General features: G+C 46.9%; 2 protein-coding genes across 2 annotated transcripts in view; one reads left to right on the forward strand and one right to left on the reverse strand.

Moving 5' to 3' along the window:
• CALM1 (calmodulin 1) overlaps window positions 1-18,049 on the reverse strand; it is a 153,914-nt gene that overhangs the window by 79,562 nt on the left and 56,303 nt on the right. The window lies entirely within an intron of this gene.
• NRDE2 (NRDE-2, necessary for RNA interference, domain containing) overlaps window positions 1-18,049 on the forward strand; it is a 35,493-nt gene that overhangs the window by 9,892 nt on the left and 7,552 nt on the right. Inside the window, exons 4-11 of the mRNA XM_056851836.1 lie at window positions 136-282; window positions 2,502-2,961; window positions 5,056-5,461; window positions 8,328-8,461; window positions 11,563-11,686; window positions 12,667-12,839; window positions 14,344-14,730; window positions 17,105-18,000. Coding sequence (XP_056707814.1) covers window positions 136-282; window positions 2,502-2,961; window positions 5,056-5,461; window positions 8,328-8,461; window positions 11,563-11,686; window positions 12,667-12,839; window positions 14,344-14,730; window positions 17,105-18,000 — 2,727 coding nt within the window. The remainder of the gene's footprint in view (window positions 1-135; window positions 283-2,501; window positions 2,962-5,055; window positions 5,462-8,327; window positions 8,462-11,562; window positions 11,687-12,666; window positions 12,840-14,343; window positions 14,731-17,104; window positions 18,001-18,049) is intronic.

Below are 18,049 nucleotides of genomic sequence, written 5' to 3' on the forward strand. Positions count from 1 at the left end.
TAGGTCAGTTTTGTCATCATGGGATGGCTGATTTTTGATGTTTAGTAATTTACTGTGGGAATTGTAATGCCTTTTGTTTTATAATGTTGGGGTTTAGTATGTATTTAAGAAATACGATTTTCCTCCTTTTTCCAGTTTAGGAGACAAAACTTCAGATGTGAGCAGTCACTCAATTTGGCTTGATGATGTTCAGGGACTGACGGCAGAAGTGTTCAGAACAGATAAGAAGCCAGATCCTGCAAACTGGCAGTACAAGTCTCTGTACAGAGGAGACATTGCAAGGTAATGACATGTACAGTTAGAAATAGTGGATATGGACGCGAGGGTCATCATACACATTTTTATCCTGCCCTTTCACCAAGACAATCAAAACAGTGTATGAGGTTCTCCCTTCTTTATTTTGCCTTTCCAACACCCCTGAGAAGGGGAGAGAGCGCAACTAGCCCAATGAGCTTTGTGGCTGAGTGGGGATTTGAACCTGGATCCTACTTGACACTCTGACCCTTCCACCAAGCTGTCTCTTGATAGACTTACAATGGTGATAAGCAGCTAGATTTGAGTCCAGTAGCACCTTAGAGATGGACAGTATTTTCAGGGTTTAAGCTTTTGAGTCAAACCTCCTTGTATCAGATCTGATCATAAGTTCAGAGGGATGAAGGGAGCTTTTATCTCTCAAAAGTTTATACGCCGAAAAACGTGTTGGTCTCTAAGGTGCTACTGAACTGGAATCTAGCAGTTCTGCTGCAGACCAACACAGCTGCCCTCTGAAACTGTAATCCATGGTGATAAACAGTGGCATTAGAAAATATTTCATTGTGGGAGACCCGTGCAAATTACTTGTGCTCCAAGCTGGATAGATCATGTCCTACATTCTGTCTGGACCCAAAAGCTCTTTGCTATTTTAGGCTAAGTGGACTTACCTTCTCTGGAATACTTGGTGTTGTTGCAAATAGTATTCTTAGCAATATGAAGAACATAACATAAGAATGTAAGAAAGGCCATGCTGGATCAGACCAAGGCCCATCAAGTCCAGCAGTCTGTTCATGCAGTGGCCAACCAGGTGCCTCTAAGAAGCCCACAAACAAGACGACTGCAGCAGCACCATCCTGCCTGTGTTCCACAGCACCTAAGATAATAGGCATGTTCCTCTGATCCTGGAGAGAATAAATATGCATCATGACTAGTATCCATGGCTACTAGTCAAAATGAATACTAGTCATGATGCATACCTATTCTTCCTAGTATTAAAGGAGCATGCCTATTATATTAGGTGCTTTAGAACACAGGCAGGATAATGCTGCTGCAGTCGTCTTGTTTGGGCTTCCTAGAGGCACCTGGTTGGTCACTGTGTGCACAGACTGCTGGACTTGATGGGCCTTGGTCTGATCCAGCAGGGCTTATGTCTTTATGTCCACAGCTAAGACTAGCACTTTGATCTAGAAATGAAGTGGAAGGCTGAGATCTGGTGGAATGACTTCTGCTGACAGTGGAGAAGAGGGCCTTTTCTGTCTGTTTCTTCCCCTTCCAGCTGCAGAGCTCTGCCTGTGGTCAGGGGTGACTTTCACCAGCTGTAGCCCTTCCTGGGGTGCATGCCCTGTTAACATCTAGCTTAGATTGTCACAATGTGCTCTACGTGGGGCTGCCCCTGGAGATGGTCCAGAAGCTACAGTTGTTACAGAATGCTGCAGTCAGAACTAGAGTGGGTCAAAGGGACCACATCATTTCAGTCTTGTTCCATCTGCACTTGCTCCCATTGTGCTTCCAGGCTCAATTCAAGGTCCTGACATTGACCTTTAAAGCCCTATATGGCTTAGGGCCAGCATACCTGAAAGTTTGCCTCCTGCCATGTGAACCTACCTGTCCACTCCAGTCATCTATGGAGGGTCTGCTTTGGGTGCTCCACCATCTGAGGTTTCATGGGTGGTGCCCCAGAAAGGGCCTTCTCAGTGGTGGTGCCAAAACTTTGGAACTCCCTCTCCAGGGAGATTCATCTGTTTCCCTCCATTGTTGTCTTTTGCCAGTAGGTGAAAACTTTTTTGTTTGATTTGGTATATCCCCAATAACTGTTACTGATCCTCCTCCCTGGTTTTTGGTGTTATGTGTGTTTATTTGTTTTTATTGAATCATTTCATGTATACTTTCTTTTCAATGTTTTAAATGTTGAAATGTTATGTTTGCTGCCTTGGGGACCCTCTTTGGGTTGAAAGGCAGCTTGCTACCTATGCTGTTCCTAAGGATCTGTTGCCACCCCCACCCCCCCGAAGCAGAATGTGGGAGGGGCTCAGCGGGCTACTGAAGGGCGGGCAGAGACGTATTTCTCCCCCTAGCTTTATTCAAGTGGTAAAATTTAGAACCAACCTGTAGTTCATTGAGATCAGTTTCTGCCTTGCTGCTTAATCCAAAGTATATGATAGTACCCTGATGATCTTGTTTGAGAAGTATTCATTTCCTCTTTACCCACTGCCTTGCAAGTACTTAGTTTTAGCAATTTGATTTTAAAGGTACAAGAGGAGAAGTGGCTTCTGCCTTGGCCTTGATCGGAAGAGGCAACATATAATTTGGGAAAATTCAGCAGCAGAGAAAAAGCGATCCCACAAGCGACCTGAACGCTACTTCACAAAAGATGGCTTGAAGCTTGTGAATATGGATAGCATTCCAGTTTGTAGTAAAAGTCAGGGTTCCCCATCTTGTTCAAGTTCTTGGATACCTGTTTCGCAGCTGGGCACAGATGATGTTCCTGCTACAAGCTCAGTAAATCCTCTTGGGATTTATGATCCACTGACCACATTATGGCTACAAGGAAAGGGTCCCCCTGAGCATGACACACCGAAGCAGGAGGAACCACAAGTGATCTGTGAGAACAGGCACTCTGGCCTAATGGCAAAAGTGGAAGAATATAACAAGAAAGTCAGAGAAAACCCCACAGATGTTAAAACGTGGATGGATTTTGTTTCTTTTCAGGTAAGAAGTGTGTGTTAAGATTTAAAACTGCCGAGTAATGTGAGATGATGAAACCTTTTTAAAGAAACTCCCTCACTGTGTTCAGTACAAACGGGCCCTCTTCTCCACACTTTGCCCATCAGTTTCTGGAGTGGTTTTGCAACTATTTTTAAAATGTTTGTTGCCTTTAGCTAGGTGGAGAAGGAATTAGAAAACTGCATTCACGCTGTTTTTAAAGTTTTTGTGAAGTAAGGCAAACAGTCTGCCTGAAGCCCTGAGAAGAGGGGCTAGACTTACAGCCAAACCAGAATTAAACTTAATGATTAAACTTGGGGAGGGGCCAAGTGGTAGAGCATCTGCTTGGCACGCAGAAGGTCCCATGTTCAATCCTTGGCATCTCCAGTTAAAGGGACTAGGCAGGTAGGTGATGTGAAAGACCTCTGTCTGAGACCCTGAAGAGCCGCTGCCAGTCTGAGTAGACAATACTGACTCTGATGGACCAGTGGTCTGATTCAGTATAAGGCAGCTTCATGGGTTGATACGCTGGCCACAGAGATGGCAATCTGGGCTGACACAGCAGGTGAAGAATCAGCAGGGGTTGTTCTTTAAATGACTCATCTGCCTCCCCCTTTGTAGTTTCCTGCAGAACGTTTTCCTCTGAATATAGTTTTGAAGTTCCTGACCAGGCCTATTGTTGAGACAGGTCAGCAGCCATATAGCCCAGTATTTTGGCTTGGGCCATGTGGGGCGATGGGAAAAGCTGCCCGTGAGCAAGGCACTGTGGCAATGTGACCGGAGATCGCACGAAGCTACCACATACTGGGTCAAACTGTTGGTCTGGCAGGATCAGTATTGTGTATCCTGACCAGCAGCAGATCTCCGGGGCCTCAGGTAGAGGTCTTTCACATTTATTTATATAGGGAAGTTTTGTGCTGCCTTGTCATAGCCCTGCTTAAGGTGACTTACAGTTAAAATGATAAAGTTATTCATATAAAAACAAAAGCTGATATCCTAAGCAGTTGGCTTTTACAATCCAGTGCTGTTGGTGAAGGCCTGATGCCTGTCTGGAATCCTAAGAGTTCCTGGTTTAAACAGCTGCTGGGGATGTTGTTCATGGTGGTTGCTGATAATACAGCAAAGGTAGGCATTGTAATCTGTAGTCTCGACCTCCAGGAATTTCCCATCCAGACCCAAACCTTGTGCTCAAGGACCTCTCTTATTATGCCTCTCGTCTGTGTACTTTTGTGCAATCTGAGACGCAAAGGGCTTCTTAACTCTTTCTTCCCTAGCCTGAACAGCAACACTGGCAGACCCTTTAATAGGCATGTCAGTTGTCCACTCAAGTCACAGGAAAGGGGCTGTTAGCAGATGCACACACAACGTTGGCAACGACAGGAACTCTGTCTTGGAGAAGAAGAAGAGTTGGTATTTATATGCCGACTTTCTCTACCACTTAAGGGAGATTCAAACTGGCTTGCAATCACCTTCCCCTCCCCACAACAGACACCCTGTGAGGTAGGTGGGGCTGAGAGAGGGTGACTAGCCCAAGGTCACACAGCTGGCTTCATGTGTAGGAGTGGGGGAACAAATCCAGTTCACCTAATTAGCCTCCGTCACTCCAAACCACCGCTCTTAACCATTACACCACACTGGCAGAGAGGTACTGTGGCTCACTCACTGGTAGAGCACATGCTTTGCACGGAGGAGGGTCTGGCGTTCAGTGCCTGGGACCTCCAGTTAAAGGATCTCAGGCAGCAGGTCTTGGGAAAAGCTTTCATCTGCCTGAGACCCTGGCAAGCCACTGCTAGAAAGAGTAGGCAGTACTGGGCCATATGGACCAATGGTCTGATCTGGTATATGGCAGGTTCATATGATTAGCACATGAGGGTAAAACTCTTCCCAAAGCTTCTGTAGCTGCTCATGGGGAAGTGAAAGGGTGAAAGCACCTTTTTCATGTCTCGGGAGGAGTCATTTGTCAGAGCCTGTGGCTGCTGGCTCTTTCATCCTTTGCTCAAAGGTTGCTGTCGACATGGGCTGTGGACTTTTCAGGACAGCTGTGTACTCTGTGGCTCAATTCTTTTTTACTTTCACAATTTTTTTCCCTTTTGTTCTAAGGATGAACTCATGAGAGGTCCCAGCTGTTACTCAATCAATGAGGGAGAACAAGAAAAGAGAAAGAAGTCGTTCCGGCTGGTCCTAGAGAAGAAGCTGGCAATTCTAGAGAAAGCTATTGAGAGCAACCCCAACAACGTTGACCTGAAGCTGGCCCGGTTGAAGCTTTGCACAGAGTTTTGGGAGCCATCGGTTGTTGTCAAGGAATGGCAGAAATTGGTTTTCTTGCACCCCAACAACCCAGCTCTGTGGCAGAAATATCTCCTGTTCTGCCAGAGTCAGTTCAGCACCTTCGTCGTTTCAAAAGTCCACAGCCTGTATGGAAAATGCCTGAGCACTTTGTCAGCAGTGCAGGATGGCAGTATGGTATCGCACCCTGCACTGCCTGGCACAGAGGAAGCTATGCTAGGTACGAGCGTCATGTCTGTCATATTTGAAAATCACGAATCTCTTTACTGTGTTTGCACGGAAACAGTGATGGTTGCTCTTCACTAGTTCGTTCTGTCCTAACATGGGACACATGGACAAATAATTCCCTTCCGGAAATGAGTGTGGGAGGTAAGATCATAGAAGGCCCAATGTGATTTGAATAAGAGGTTATGAGGGGTTTTTTATTTTTTGGTATGGAATGGTTGAGAGAGGGGTGATTTAATTATTTGCTATCCCTCCCTCCAGAAAAGGTAGATTTCTTTGAGATGGAGCAGTTTAATTTTATTTAAGCTAGGAAAAGCTGAAGGCAGCAGGAAAAGAGGAAGACCCAGCATGAGATTGATTGACCCAATCAAGGAAGCCACGGCCCTCAGTCTGCAAGACCTGAGCAAGGCTGTTAACGACAAGATGTTTTGGAGGCCATTCATTCATAGGGTTGCCGTAAGTCAGAAGCGACTTGATGGCATTTAACACACACAATTGTATCCTGCTCTTTGATCAAGTTGATCTTAGTTCATTTTTGCAGAGAGATTTCATTAGTGAAGTATTCTCCCTCTTTTCCCCCCCTGAAGAGCACAAATTGAGATGTGTTCTGAAGAAGGGTAGGACTAGCATTGGACAATTCTACTGATAATTTTAGTTGTGAGCCCCAATTATTTGCCCACAAAGAGCACCACCCACTTTCACTTTGTATGAATCACAGCTCTCTCCTTGCCTCCTTCCAATGAGCCTTTCCAACAAATCCTCTTCTTTGGTTGTGATTAGTCAGTCACTCCTCCGAGTTTAGAATCCACCAGAAGCAGCTCCTGTTGCATCTCTGTATGAGCCACTGTTCTGCACTGGCTTGTTCAAATCAAGAAAGCATGCTAGTTGGATTAATAATTATTAGAATTTCTTGGTAGGTTTTAAAAAACAACAACATTGTTTCTTTGTGTCAGCATGTGCCTAATTTGAGTTACCAGGAGAGGGGAAGGGTGTCTGATTCATAGTGTTTGTTATCATGTCATCTACTTCTGCACAGCTTGAAAATGTAAATGCTTCTGCGTTCATTCTCTTTTCTCCAAACCAGGATTCCAAACCAACCATTTAATTTGGGTTTGTAGAGAAGAGAAAAGTCATAGTTTGTGGTCCAGATATAACACCAAACTATGGCTTGCTGCAAATATGGAAGTGTTGTAATATACATAGGGGATGGGTGCAGAATGCAAGCCCAACGATCCCCCATGTTCAGTTAACAGCAAATAATGATTTGTTACTGTGCTGGATATTATGCCCGGGAGGAGAGGGCATCCCTGGGCAAAAATTTCCAAGTTGAGCTTGTTCTGCTACTAGATTGCAACTGTTCTGTGCATATTTTGCTATTGGAACGAGATCCATTGTAGTGTTGTGGTCAATGTTGGACTGGGGACACCCAGTTCCCACACCCTACTCTTTCATAGACTTTTAGCCTAACCTGTCCTGTAGGGTTGTTGTGAGGATGAAAAAGAGGGGGGAGTATCATATATGCAACTCTGCACTCCTTGGAGGGAGGGTGGGATAAAAATGTGATAAATATAGCGTGATGGACACATGGCCCACTGTACCACTGTCGCTTCCCGTGCCTTCCTCTGTTGAATGAAGATGTTCCTTCCCGTGCCTTCCTCTGTTGAATGAAGATGTTCCTAGGCGCTCTTGGAGGGAAGGTGGGATAAAAATGTGATAAATACAGTGTGATGGGCACATGGCCCAGTGTACCACTGTCCCTTCCCATGCCTTCCTCTATTGAATGAAGATGTTCCTAGGTGCCTTTTAAGAGGCAGCATGCTGGATTTTGGATAGTGATAGGAGCCCATTGAGTTAGCAGGGAGGTGACCTGCTTGTTTGATTTGTGGTTCTCCCCTTGTGTTGGGTGAATGTTGCCGGTTTCACAGTGGCTTGCAACAACATGCGGAGCTGTTGGTTTCCGCTTGTGGTCTGTGACTAGGACATCCCACTTATAACCAGTAGAGACTTACCACAGGCTGAAGAACAAAAGGATCTGTGTCAAGCTCTATAGCCCTTTTGAATTGGACGAGCAGGTACCAATAATGTTGAAACTCCTTTCTAGAATGGAACTGTGCCTTGCCAGAAGAGGCAGTCTGCCATCAGGTCAACATCATTATTCCAAAACATTTCCAGGCTTCTAATGAAGTTATTTTTCTGGGTAGATTACCCACTTCTTGTAATTCTGCTAGAAGGGCACAAAACCCTGTGAGTGCTGGAGAGAATTCATTTTGACATGGGCATAAAATAATACTATTGGAAATATCTCTATTGGTCTGAGGATTTGTGAATGCTCTTTTTAGCTGTACCTTTAACTCGGGCTAGATTTGGCTTGACAATGTCCCATTTACTTGTTAAGAAAATTACAAAATTGTCAGTCATTTTCAGCTCCGCCCAAATCCTTCTTCTGTGAAGATGCTACTGGGGTATGCCCTGCTTCAGAGGACGGTCTTTGATCAGTGCTAGAAAAATGTTTTTGTATTTCCTTTGAACAATGAATGGTGCTTTACCAGTTGAATAAGCAGAGCTGTCTTATAATTCATTATCCCTAAAAGGTATCCATATTGGTAATATGTAAATTAATTTGAATGTAGCTGATCAAACAATGGTTGATCATTCTAAAAATTCTTCAGTTGGTTGATAGCTCTAATCTTTTTTTCCTCCTGGTGGCCAATAAAGATATATGTATGTTTTTATGTAATGCAATCGTTGTAATACAGTCTTGTGCGAACTCTCTAAAAGTCAGACCAACACCGGGATGCTTCAGTGTTTCGGCCCTTAATCTCTAGCAGTCCTTACATGACATTGTGTCTCTTTCTTCCCAGCCATCTACCTTCAGCAGTGCCATTTTCTTAGGCAGGCAGGCCATTCGGAGAAAGCCGTGTCTCTGTTCCAGGCCCTGATGGACTTCACCTTCTTCAAACCTGACAATGTAAAGGACTTGCCAACAAGGGGGCAGGTAGGAATAGGCATTCAGATTTTCCCACCCCCCAATCTGCATATCTTACTTCTGCCTGGCTTCCTGATTTCCTTCAGTTCTTCTATTTGTCACCAGCCTGCTCATTTCCTAAAGCAACACAGAAGAGCATAACATCTTCAAGCTTAGTTTCTTGGATTAGGATACATCCTACAAATTGCGTGATGAATGGTTATGAGTGCCAGACGGGGATCTGGGAGGCCCAGGTTTGAAGCCCTGCTCTGCTGGGGCAGCTCGCAGCATAATCGTGGGGCAGCTGTTCTCTCTCTGCCTAAGCTACCTCACAGGGCTGTTGTTAGATCACGATGGGTGGCCGCGTTAGTCTGTCTGTAGCAGTGGAAAAGAGCGAGAATCCAGTAGCACCTTAAAGACTAACAACATTTCTGGCAGGGTATGAGCATTCATGAGTCACAGCTCACTCCTTCAGATACCCTGCCAGAAATTTTGTTAGTTTTTAAGGTGCTACTGGACTCTTGTTCTTTTCTAGGGCTTTTGTTATGAGAATAAAATAGAGGAGAATGATCATGTAAGCCACTCTGAAAGCCAAGTATAAATGTTTAAAAATATAAAATAAATAAATCTCTGCATGTTATAGTAGCTGCAAATTGTTTTTGGTATCTCCCACCCCCCAATATTTATTACATCCCTCCTTCCTTCCATTATGGGAATAAGGCTGTGTGTGTGTGTGAGGGGGTGTCCCTGGGGGTCTCCCATCAAGCATTGCCTAGACGTAGCATTGCTCAGTTTTTTAACTGCAGTTAACAGATTGGGCACCAGATTGGGCATGCAATCTCCTGCCCATCAGTACAACCCCCATCCTTTAAAGTGTGAATCCTTCTTCAACTGCAATTAAGAATTGTGTGTGTAAATTTCTGTCAAGTCGCAGCAGATTTATGGCAACCCCATAAAGGGGCTTTTGAGGCAAGTGAGAAGCAGAGGCGGTTTGCCATTGCCTTCCTTCACAGAGTATTCCTTGGAGGTCTCCCTTCCAAGTACTGACCCAGCTTAGCTTGCGAGATCTGATGAGATCGGGCTACACCATGGCCGCCTTCTCTCCTGAGTAAGAATTACATCAGCACAAATTCTGTCAGTGGTTGATACAGTTCCCTCTTCAACAAAATGTGAAGCGAGGGTTTGAAGATGATTTCTCAGCCTGGTTAGCTAAGCTTTCTCGCAGGTAATGCTGGGCTGATGTTACACTGAAGTTGTTGTGGGAACCAGAGAGAGGAAGGGAGTGCAGTTCAGACTGAGAAGTTGTGTCTGTCGTGGCCCTCTCACACGTGTGCCAGTTTCCATGATGTTGCTCATACCAGCTGCATCGAGGTGCACCGTGATGCTGTGCCGCAGTGCCCCCCTCCCACAGGGCACGGAACACTGCTGGTGCTGTAAGACACTGACCTGTTAATTTCTGGTTTGCTTCTTGAAGAATAAATCAGACGCAGAATTGAGTCCAGATGTTGTTGTCCCAGGGTAACTTAGTTGCATAAAGGCTCTTATTCTGTGACAGATCAGTCCCCTGTCCACTTAGCGAGCATGTATGCAACCTGGAAGGCCCACATCCTGTGGCCTAGCAGCTCATAAATGGGCCGTCCCCAGTAATTTCAAGAATCTGGCACAGGTTAGGAGTCTGTACCTTGAAAGCCTTGGCAGTGGTGTCCTGAGTTAGCAATAAATAGCACAATAATTAAATTCAGGCTTGGAGCAATAATCTTTTGTGAATATTAGGACTGCTTTGTTATTTATAGTTTTGAATTCCAACAGGTCTAAATTTAAAATATATTGGTAGTAAGTGTATTTTCATCTCCAAGTTGGAGTGAAGCAGAGACCGAAAAAGGAAATGTCTTGGGGGGGATACGTGTCTTTAACTATATTCATCCCTGCCATTTCATTACTGGTTTCCCTGCTTCAAGACTACATTTGAATGTAATGCCCGAAATGTACATGCTGTGCAGACTGAAAAATGGACTACATTTCTCTTTCTGCTCCACTGCAGACTAAATAATTTTAGATATTAACTTCTTCACACTGATTGAATCCAGCCTTTAAATTTAACTCGCTTGTTTTTCCTTTCAGGGGGAAAAAAAAGCACAAAGCGCAGTTAAGTTCAGTTTAGAATTGCTAGTCAATTGATGATGAAGAGCCCATTGGTAAAGAGGGGGCGGAAACTCCTCTGGAGCTGGCATGACCCTGCGCTGGCGTAGGTTGTCACCTTACCACGGAATAAGGTGGCACCTACTCCAGTGCAGGGGCAAACATGCCAGAAGGGAAAGCCTGCACCTGGATCCGACCCATTGTGCATTTGCGCACATACGCGTGTGCAGCCCTGACTAGAACCTGTATCTTCAATTGAATCTAATTGACAGTCTTTGCCAAGTCCTTCAAAATCAAAATATACTTTCTCGACAGCTTCTCTTCTCCCAGCAGACTTTCTGGAATCTGAGCTGCTGTTGGAAATGATTGATTTTTAAAATTTAGGCTGACGTTTCAAGGTAAAGCAGAGGCTGGTGGGGATTTATTTATTTATCGAGATTTCTATACTGCCTGCAGAGTGCTGCTCAAAGTGGCTTACGACCAAAATAATAATTGTATCAGTACGAAAACACGACTATTAAAATCTTATTTTAGGAGATTAAATGGATTTTCCTTGGATGGCCAGTTTCCCAACTTTTGGCTGGGTTAGAAATTTGAATGTGATCTCATGTTGTGTGGTATGTTTGTGCTGGTTAGGGTTGCCAACTCCAAGTTGGAAAATGCCTGGAAATGTTAGGGGTGGAGCCAAAGGAGGGTGGGGTTTGGGGAGGGAGCAGGGTATAATAATGCCATAGAGTTCACCATCGAAAGCAGCCTTTTCCTCCAGGGGAACTGATCTCTGTCATCTGGAGATCTCCAGGCCCCACCTGGAGGCTGGCAACCCTAGCTGCCATAGATGTACTGTTTTGTTTCCTTCGCCACTGCCCTTTGTCTCATTAGTCCATTTATGTTTAAAACACATTTCCATCTTCTTCCTTGAACACAACATGTTAGTTGCAGTTTTGCAGGTATGAAATGCTTGAGGTACGTGTATCTTTTATCCCCAACTACAGGTGGAGTTCTTTGAACCATTTTGGGACGGTGGTGAGCCACGGATTGGGGAGAGAGGAGCAAAGGGCTGGAAGGCCTGGATGCATCAACAAGAAAAGGGGGGCTGGATTGTCATCAACCCACCCGGTAAATCTCTTTGGGCCAAAGTGGACACGATGCACAGAGTTCTGAACTCCCAAGCGTCTCTTTTCTCTTTCTAAATGCAAGAATCCTGGGCCTCAATTCAGATGGTGACCTTGATGCTTGGGGGAGGGGAGGCTAGTTCTCACTGTGAAGTTTCACATTTGTGTGTTATCCGGGAGCTAGAGAATATTCAGCGGGCAATGCCATTGCTACATGGCAAGAAAAAAAAGCTTGTGAGCCTTAATAGGCTGCTTTAGCAGAATGACAAGGTGGAGAACCATTGTGTGATGGATGGGGTAGAGTAGGCAAGAAGAACAGATGAATGCCTCTCAACATGTATTGAGTTCTCATTGAAATTAGAGGCACTCAAGTGAACAGTTGAGTTGTTATGCCCCACTGCTTTCAGAGAAGCTCATCCACTTAACCTTCTGTGGGTTGCACGCTGCTTGTCTCTGCCTACCATTTATCCAGTGCTGGATTCCAAAACCACTTGACGCATTAAGTTTTGTGCGTTTGGTGTGAAAGAAGATTTGGAAAAAAGCACAGTGAACAAACCAGCGTTCTCAGAATTTGTTCCGCCATAAGGGCCAAGTCCCTTGGAAATTGCATGAGCTGCGGTGTGAGGTCAGAAGAATTTGCTGCCCCTGTTGGGTGAGCAGGAGCCCTTTCAGTCACAGAAGGAGGTCTGGATCTGACCTTTTGTACATAAATTGGGTATCTGCCATAATCCTATCTAGGCCTGCATCTTTTATCTAAAGCCACATGTTGGGGAATTTTTTTGGGTTGTGGCCACAAGCTGTTATCTTTGCAATTAGTTAAAGAAATCAATGGGGTTCTAGTGAGGCTGCTGAAATGTAAGGCCTTTGTCTGGATTTCAGCCCTTTTAGGCATACATCAAGCAAAAGGTGTTTTTTTGTTTTGTTTTTTGTTTTTTAAAAGGGCAACTTTTGAAAATCATCTGCTGTGTTTTGGCTCTTGGATAGATGAAGAAGAGGAAGACGAAGAGGAAGAACAAGAGATAAAGGACAAATCTCTGCCCAAATGGCAAAACTGGCTTTGTGTAGAGCGTTCCCGGGAAGGAAGGCATTGGTTGCCCTGGAGGCCTGACAAAACCAAGAAGCAGGCAGAAGAAGACTGTGAAGATCCAGAGAGACAGGTTGGTATGAGGCACTTAGGCTCAAACCTGTTTATCACACTGCACAGATGGAAGAGCCGGTGTCGTAACACTTTGCGTTTGCTCTCTGGAAAGACGAGTGTTTGGCAGAACTGCAGAAGCTTGTCTAGTTGACACCCACTCTTCACCGGAAGAGTGCTCGATCATTAGAAATACTGTGCTTGTGTGGCTCCCTGTCATTCACAGTGTTGCCACGTATGCATCCATATGTACAATACACTGCATCTCTATAGTTCTCTCCCTCCCCCTTTTTTTAGGTGGAAGGAGAGTTGGAATCAGGCATACATCCTCTTGTGTGTGTGTGTAAAGTGCCTTCAAGTCGCAGCAGACTTATGGCAATCCCTTTTGGGGGTTTTCATGGCAAGAGACTAACAGAGGGGGTTTGCCAGTGCCTTCCTCTGCACAGCAACCCTGGTATTCCTTGGTGGTCTCAAATCCAAATACTAACCAGGGCTGACCCTGCTTAGCTTCTGAGATCTGACGAGATCTCAGGCTAGCCTGGACCATCCAGGTAAGGGCATACACCCTCTTAGGGCTGCTTATATTAGGGTTGCCAACTCCCAGGTACTAGCTGTAGCTCTCCTGCTATTACAGCTGATCTCCAGCCGATGGAGATCAGTTCACCTGGAGAAAATGGCTGCTTTGGCAATGGGACTCTATGGCATTGAAGTCCCTCCCCTCCCCAAACCCTGCCCTCCTTGGGCTCTGCCCCAAATACCTCCTGCCGGTGGCGAAGAGGGACCTGGTGACTTTAGCTTATATATTTAAGCACAGTTTAGCAAGGAAGCATGTGCTGACAGACTATGAAAGGCCTTCAAAAAGATTTTGAAATGCTTCATCTTTTAATAAGAATTGTTTGTATCGTCCGTCCCCCCTCCCACCCCCAATATTTCCTTGTCTGGAAGCACTAAGTCTGTGAAGTGTTCATTGTAGGAATTTGTGCGAAAGCTCCATTAGCTGCAAGTAACGGAAGGGGACAATTATGTTTGTTACACAGTTCATTGATCTGTCTTTCCAGCAATCAGGCTGGCCAATAAAAATATTGCCTTCTTTGTTTGAAACAAAGCTCCTTCTATTAAACCTCAGTTCTGCTGCATCACGCTGCTTATTTTTATGCCCTTTTTTGTTCCTCATATGGAATTCCTCTTGTAAAATGCATGCGTTTTCAGCACTCTTAAATCAGTATTCTGCATTATATCTACATTGTGCACATAGGTGCTATATAAATTGCATATGGAAACCACACATCTGCACATAAGACAAAGCTTAAAACTAGCAGCAGAGAACTGAAACCATTGATAAAAATATGAACCCTTTTAAAAGGTGAAATTTGCTCATTCTCAGTCAAATTTGCATTCTGACTTGGGAAGGTCAATTGCATGGTTTGTCTGGATTCACACACAGTTTCTAGAATAAATTCTAGGCTTGTGCTGCTTTAGTCCATTCCTTCCATTCATACATAACATCATTTTATGTCTTCTTGCAGGTTTTGTTTGACGACCTTGGTCCATCCTTAATAAAACTTTCTAGCCCAGATCTTCAGTTCCAGTTGCTCTGCTCATTTTTGCAGTTCTTGGGAGTCCCATGTGGGTGCCAGCTCCTCCCTTCCTTCCTCTACATAGCAATGGATGAGAACGACATCTTTGAACCCAGGCAGCACAAGCAAAGCCCTCTGACTTCCTTTGACTTGCCCCTTTCTGGAGTCAGTAGTATCGGTCAGATGGACTCAGTTGCCCAAGGAAGAAAGCGTGTTGGCCACTCTAAGGAAGGGGAGGAGTTCATACAGAATTTCTTCCATATGATGTTGCCTCTCTTCTCAGGAGAGGAAAAATCTAAACTTTCCAACTATTGGCTTCAGTATGAAATTGCTAAGGTAATATGAGTGGTTTTTTGTTTTGTTTTTAATGTCAGCGTGGTCTCTGGCACAGTGGATTTACAATCTGATAGACGTGCTACAGGAGGAAAAAGGGACAGTGAAGGGAAAAGAATCCAGACTAAATTTTCCAGTAGCGGAAGGAGAGTGGCAGTTCCCCTCCATTTCCCCTTCTCTCTGCAGACCCTCCACATGTCACTCCTTAGGAGCCCCTGTCCTTTAGCAGTGACATTTCATGGAGATCAGTAGGCTGCAATGACTGAGTCTAGATCCAACATAAAATCATTTAAAGTAAGATCATTTACATATGATCAGATGGAGAAGGCCTAAAGCTATCCTTCGCCTTTAAGTAGAGGGACCTCAGTTTAGTGTCTTGCATGCAGGGGGTCCCCCAACCAGTCGCTTGCATCTCCTGTTTAAAGGGTCTCATTTAGAATGACTGGGAAAACCCTGTATCTGAGACCTTGGCAGTCTGGTTATAGACAACTCTGGTCCAGCAGGGTCCAGGAACTGGCCAGCATAAGCCTCAAACCCAGGGGCATGTTCAGTCCGTTGTCAGATGAAGGGCCACTGGTGGGATCTGTTTAGGTGGGGAGGAGCCCAGGGGCAGATGGCGCAAGTCAGAAAGGATTCTCAATTTCTTTTTCTAGTTCATGATTATGTCATCCTATGAAAACTTCTAATATTTGTTCATTTGTTTGTAACTAATTTTCTGGATTTGGTGTTACCGTATATACTCGCGTATAAGCCGAGTTTTTCAGCCCAAAAAAAGGGCTGAAAAAGCCGGCCTCGGCTTATACACGGGTCAATACAGTAGAGGGGGGAGGAGGGAGGGGGGAACTTACCGCCGCCGACGGGCCCGCGTTGTTTCCTGCCGCCGGGAGCGGCCTCCTGCAGCTGCACGGAGGCTGCCCCAGCCCCCGCCTGGCCGCGCCGCCGCTTCCTGGGGCCGGGAGCGGCCTGGGGCGGCCTCCTGCGGCTGCACAGAAGCTGCCCCGGCCCCCGCCCGGCCGCGCCGCCGCTTCCTGGGGCGGCCTCCTGCGGCTGCGCGGAGGCTGCCCCGGCCCCCGCCCGGCCGCGCCGCCGCTTCCTGGGGCCGGGAGCGGCCTGGGGCGGCCTCCTGCGGCTGCGCGGAGGCTGCCCCGGCCCCCGCCCGGCCTCGCCGCCGCTTCCTGGGGCTGGGAGCGGCCTGGGGCGGCCTCCTGCTGCTGCGCGGAGGCTGCCCTGGCCCCCGCCCGGCCGCGCCGCCGCTTCCTGGGGCTGGGAGCAGCCTGGGGCGGCCTCCTGCGGCTGCGCGGATGCTGCCCCGGCCCCCGCCCGGCCGCGCCGCCGCTTCCTGGGGCCTGGGGCGGCCTGCTGCGGCTGCGCGGAGGCTGCCCCGGCCCCCGCCCGGCCGCGCCGCCGCTTCCTGGGGCTGGGAGCGGCCTGGGGCGGCCTCCTGCGGCTGCGCGGACGCTGCCCCGGCCCCCGCCTTGCCGCGCCGCCGCTTCCTGGGGCGGCCTGCTGCGGCTGCGCGGAGGCTGCCCCGGCCCCCGCCCGGCCGCGCCGCCGCTTCCTGGGGCCGGGAGCGGCCTGGGGCGGCCTCCTGCGGCTGCGCGGAGGCTGCCCCGGCCCCCGGCCGCACCGCCGCTTCCTGGGGCCAGGAGCGGCCTGGGGCGGCCTCCTGCAACTGCAGGGAGGCTGCCCCAGCCCCTGCCGGGTGCACCACCGCCGCCACCAGGGCCGCGCCACTTGCTCCCGGGAACCCGGTTAGGTAAGTCTGTGGGGGGGGGAGGGGTTATAAGCCGACCCTCGGCTTATACGCGGGTGCCTAATTTTTCCCCATTTTTGGGGAGAAATTAGGCACCTCGGCTTATACGCGGATCGGCTTATACACGGGTATATACGGTAGTCTTGAATTTAAGCTTTTTGCAACGATAAGCACATTACCAACCAATTCGTGTTTGTTCCAAGGAATGTTAGGTATTTAAAAATTCAGAAGACAGATCAATAGAAATTGTGGAGGACTGTGCCCTGTTGCTTTTTGAATAACTCAAGACTCTGAGCACCAAGTAGAAACATCGATAGGGCAGAATTCTGCGATGTATCAGGATAAGTTAAAAAGAGGTTAAAGAATGTAAGTGGTAATTGTTTGAGGTGCATATTTTTTCAGCAGTGATGGAAATGCACAACGGTAACGGGATTTGTACAGTGTCTCTTCATAAGTTTTTAAATTAAAAGGGGGAGAATGGGTTTGCCTTTGACTAATTCAGAGGATTCTGTGGGCCACCAAGTCTGCTATATTGAACTGCACAGAAACAGGCAAAATAATGACTCCAAATGTGTGGTTCCTAAAAGAAGTGTCTCTCCCCCCCCCTTTATTTAAAACATGCAGGTCATTCAGTGTCTGAAAACAGGAAATAAAAAGAAACTAAAATCGCAAGGCAAGAAGAGCAAAAAGCTAGCCAAAAATCTTCTTAAGGTGCACGAGAACAGGAACAACCTTTCCCTTTGGCAGTTATATGCCTATCTGGAGTGGTTACTCGGCAATGTAGAAGATGCTAGAAAAGTTTTTGATACGGCTTTGATCATGGCAGGAGCTGCCGGAACCAACAATCCCCAGTTCTGCACAGTTAGCCTGCTCTACGCCGAACTGGAGGCAGAGTTGCTGGAAAGTCTAGAAGGTGCTCTGGAGTCCCGTGCCTCTCATATATTGACGAGCTTAACAGAAAAGGGGCCTTACATGCCGTACAGCGGACAGGTATTGCCGGTGAGCATTTTGAAAGCACGGAAGACCTATGAGCATCTGCTCCAAGATTGCTTGAACAGAAGCTCCGTTCCTGATCAAGAGCAGACCGGCACTTCCAGGCACCTGATTAGTTTGGTTGGTTGTTATACCCTTTTCCAATATATAACTCTCGGGATCGATTCCGCGGTCTTGATATGCAGGCATGTGTGCGAGAAGCTTAAAGGTGAACGGCTTGGTCAGACTTTCACCACCGCTCTTGAAGCCCTGATGCTGATGCATACGAGCTTGCTTCGTTATCACATGAAAACGAGCGTGTATCCTTTGAGACCCCTCCGAGAAGCGTTGTTGGAGGCGTTGAAGATGTATCCTAGCAACCAGTCTCTTTGGAGGGCATATATCCAGGTCCAAAGCAAGTCTCACAGTGCAAGCCAAGCACGGCGTTTTGTTGACAGCATGACAAGGACTACAAAATCTCTGGAGCCCTGGCTGTTTGCAATCCAGGCAGAGCTGATGAGGAAGAAGCTGGTAGAAAGCGTCCAGAGGTAAAAGCTCAGCTTGGCGATGGTATCTGTTGTCTGCGACACAATGAAT

The sequence above is a fragment of the Euleptes europaea genome, chromosome 6 (genome assembly GCF_029931775.1).
Source record: "Euleptes europaea isolate rEulEur1 chromosome 6, rEulEur1.hap1, whole genome shotgun sequence".
Lineage (NCBI taxonomy): Eukaryota > Metazoa > Chordata > Lepidosauria > Squamata > Sphaerodactylidae > Euleptes > Euleptes europaea.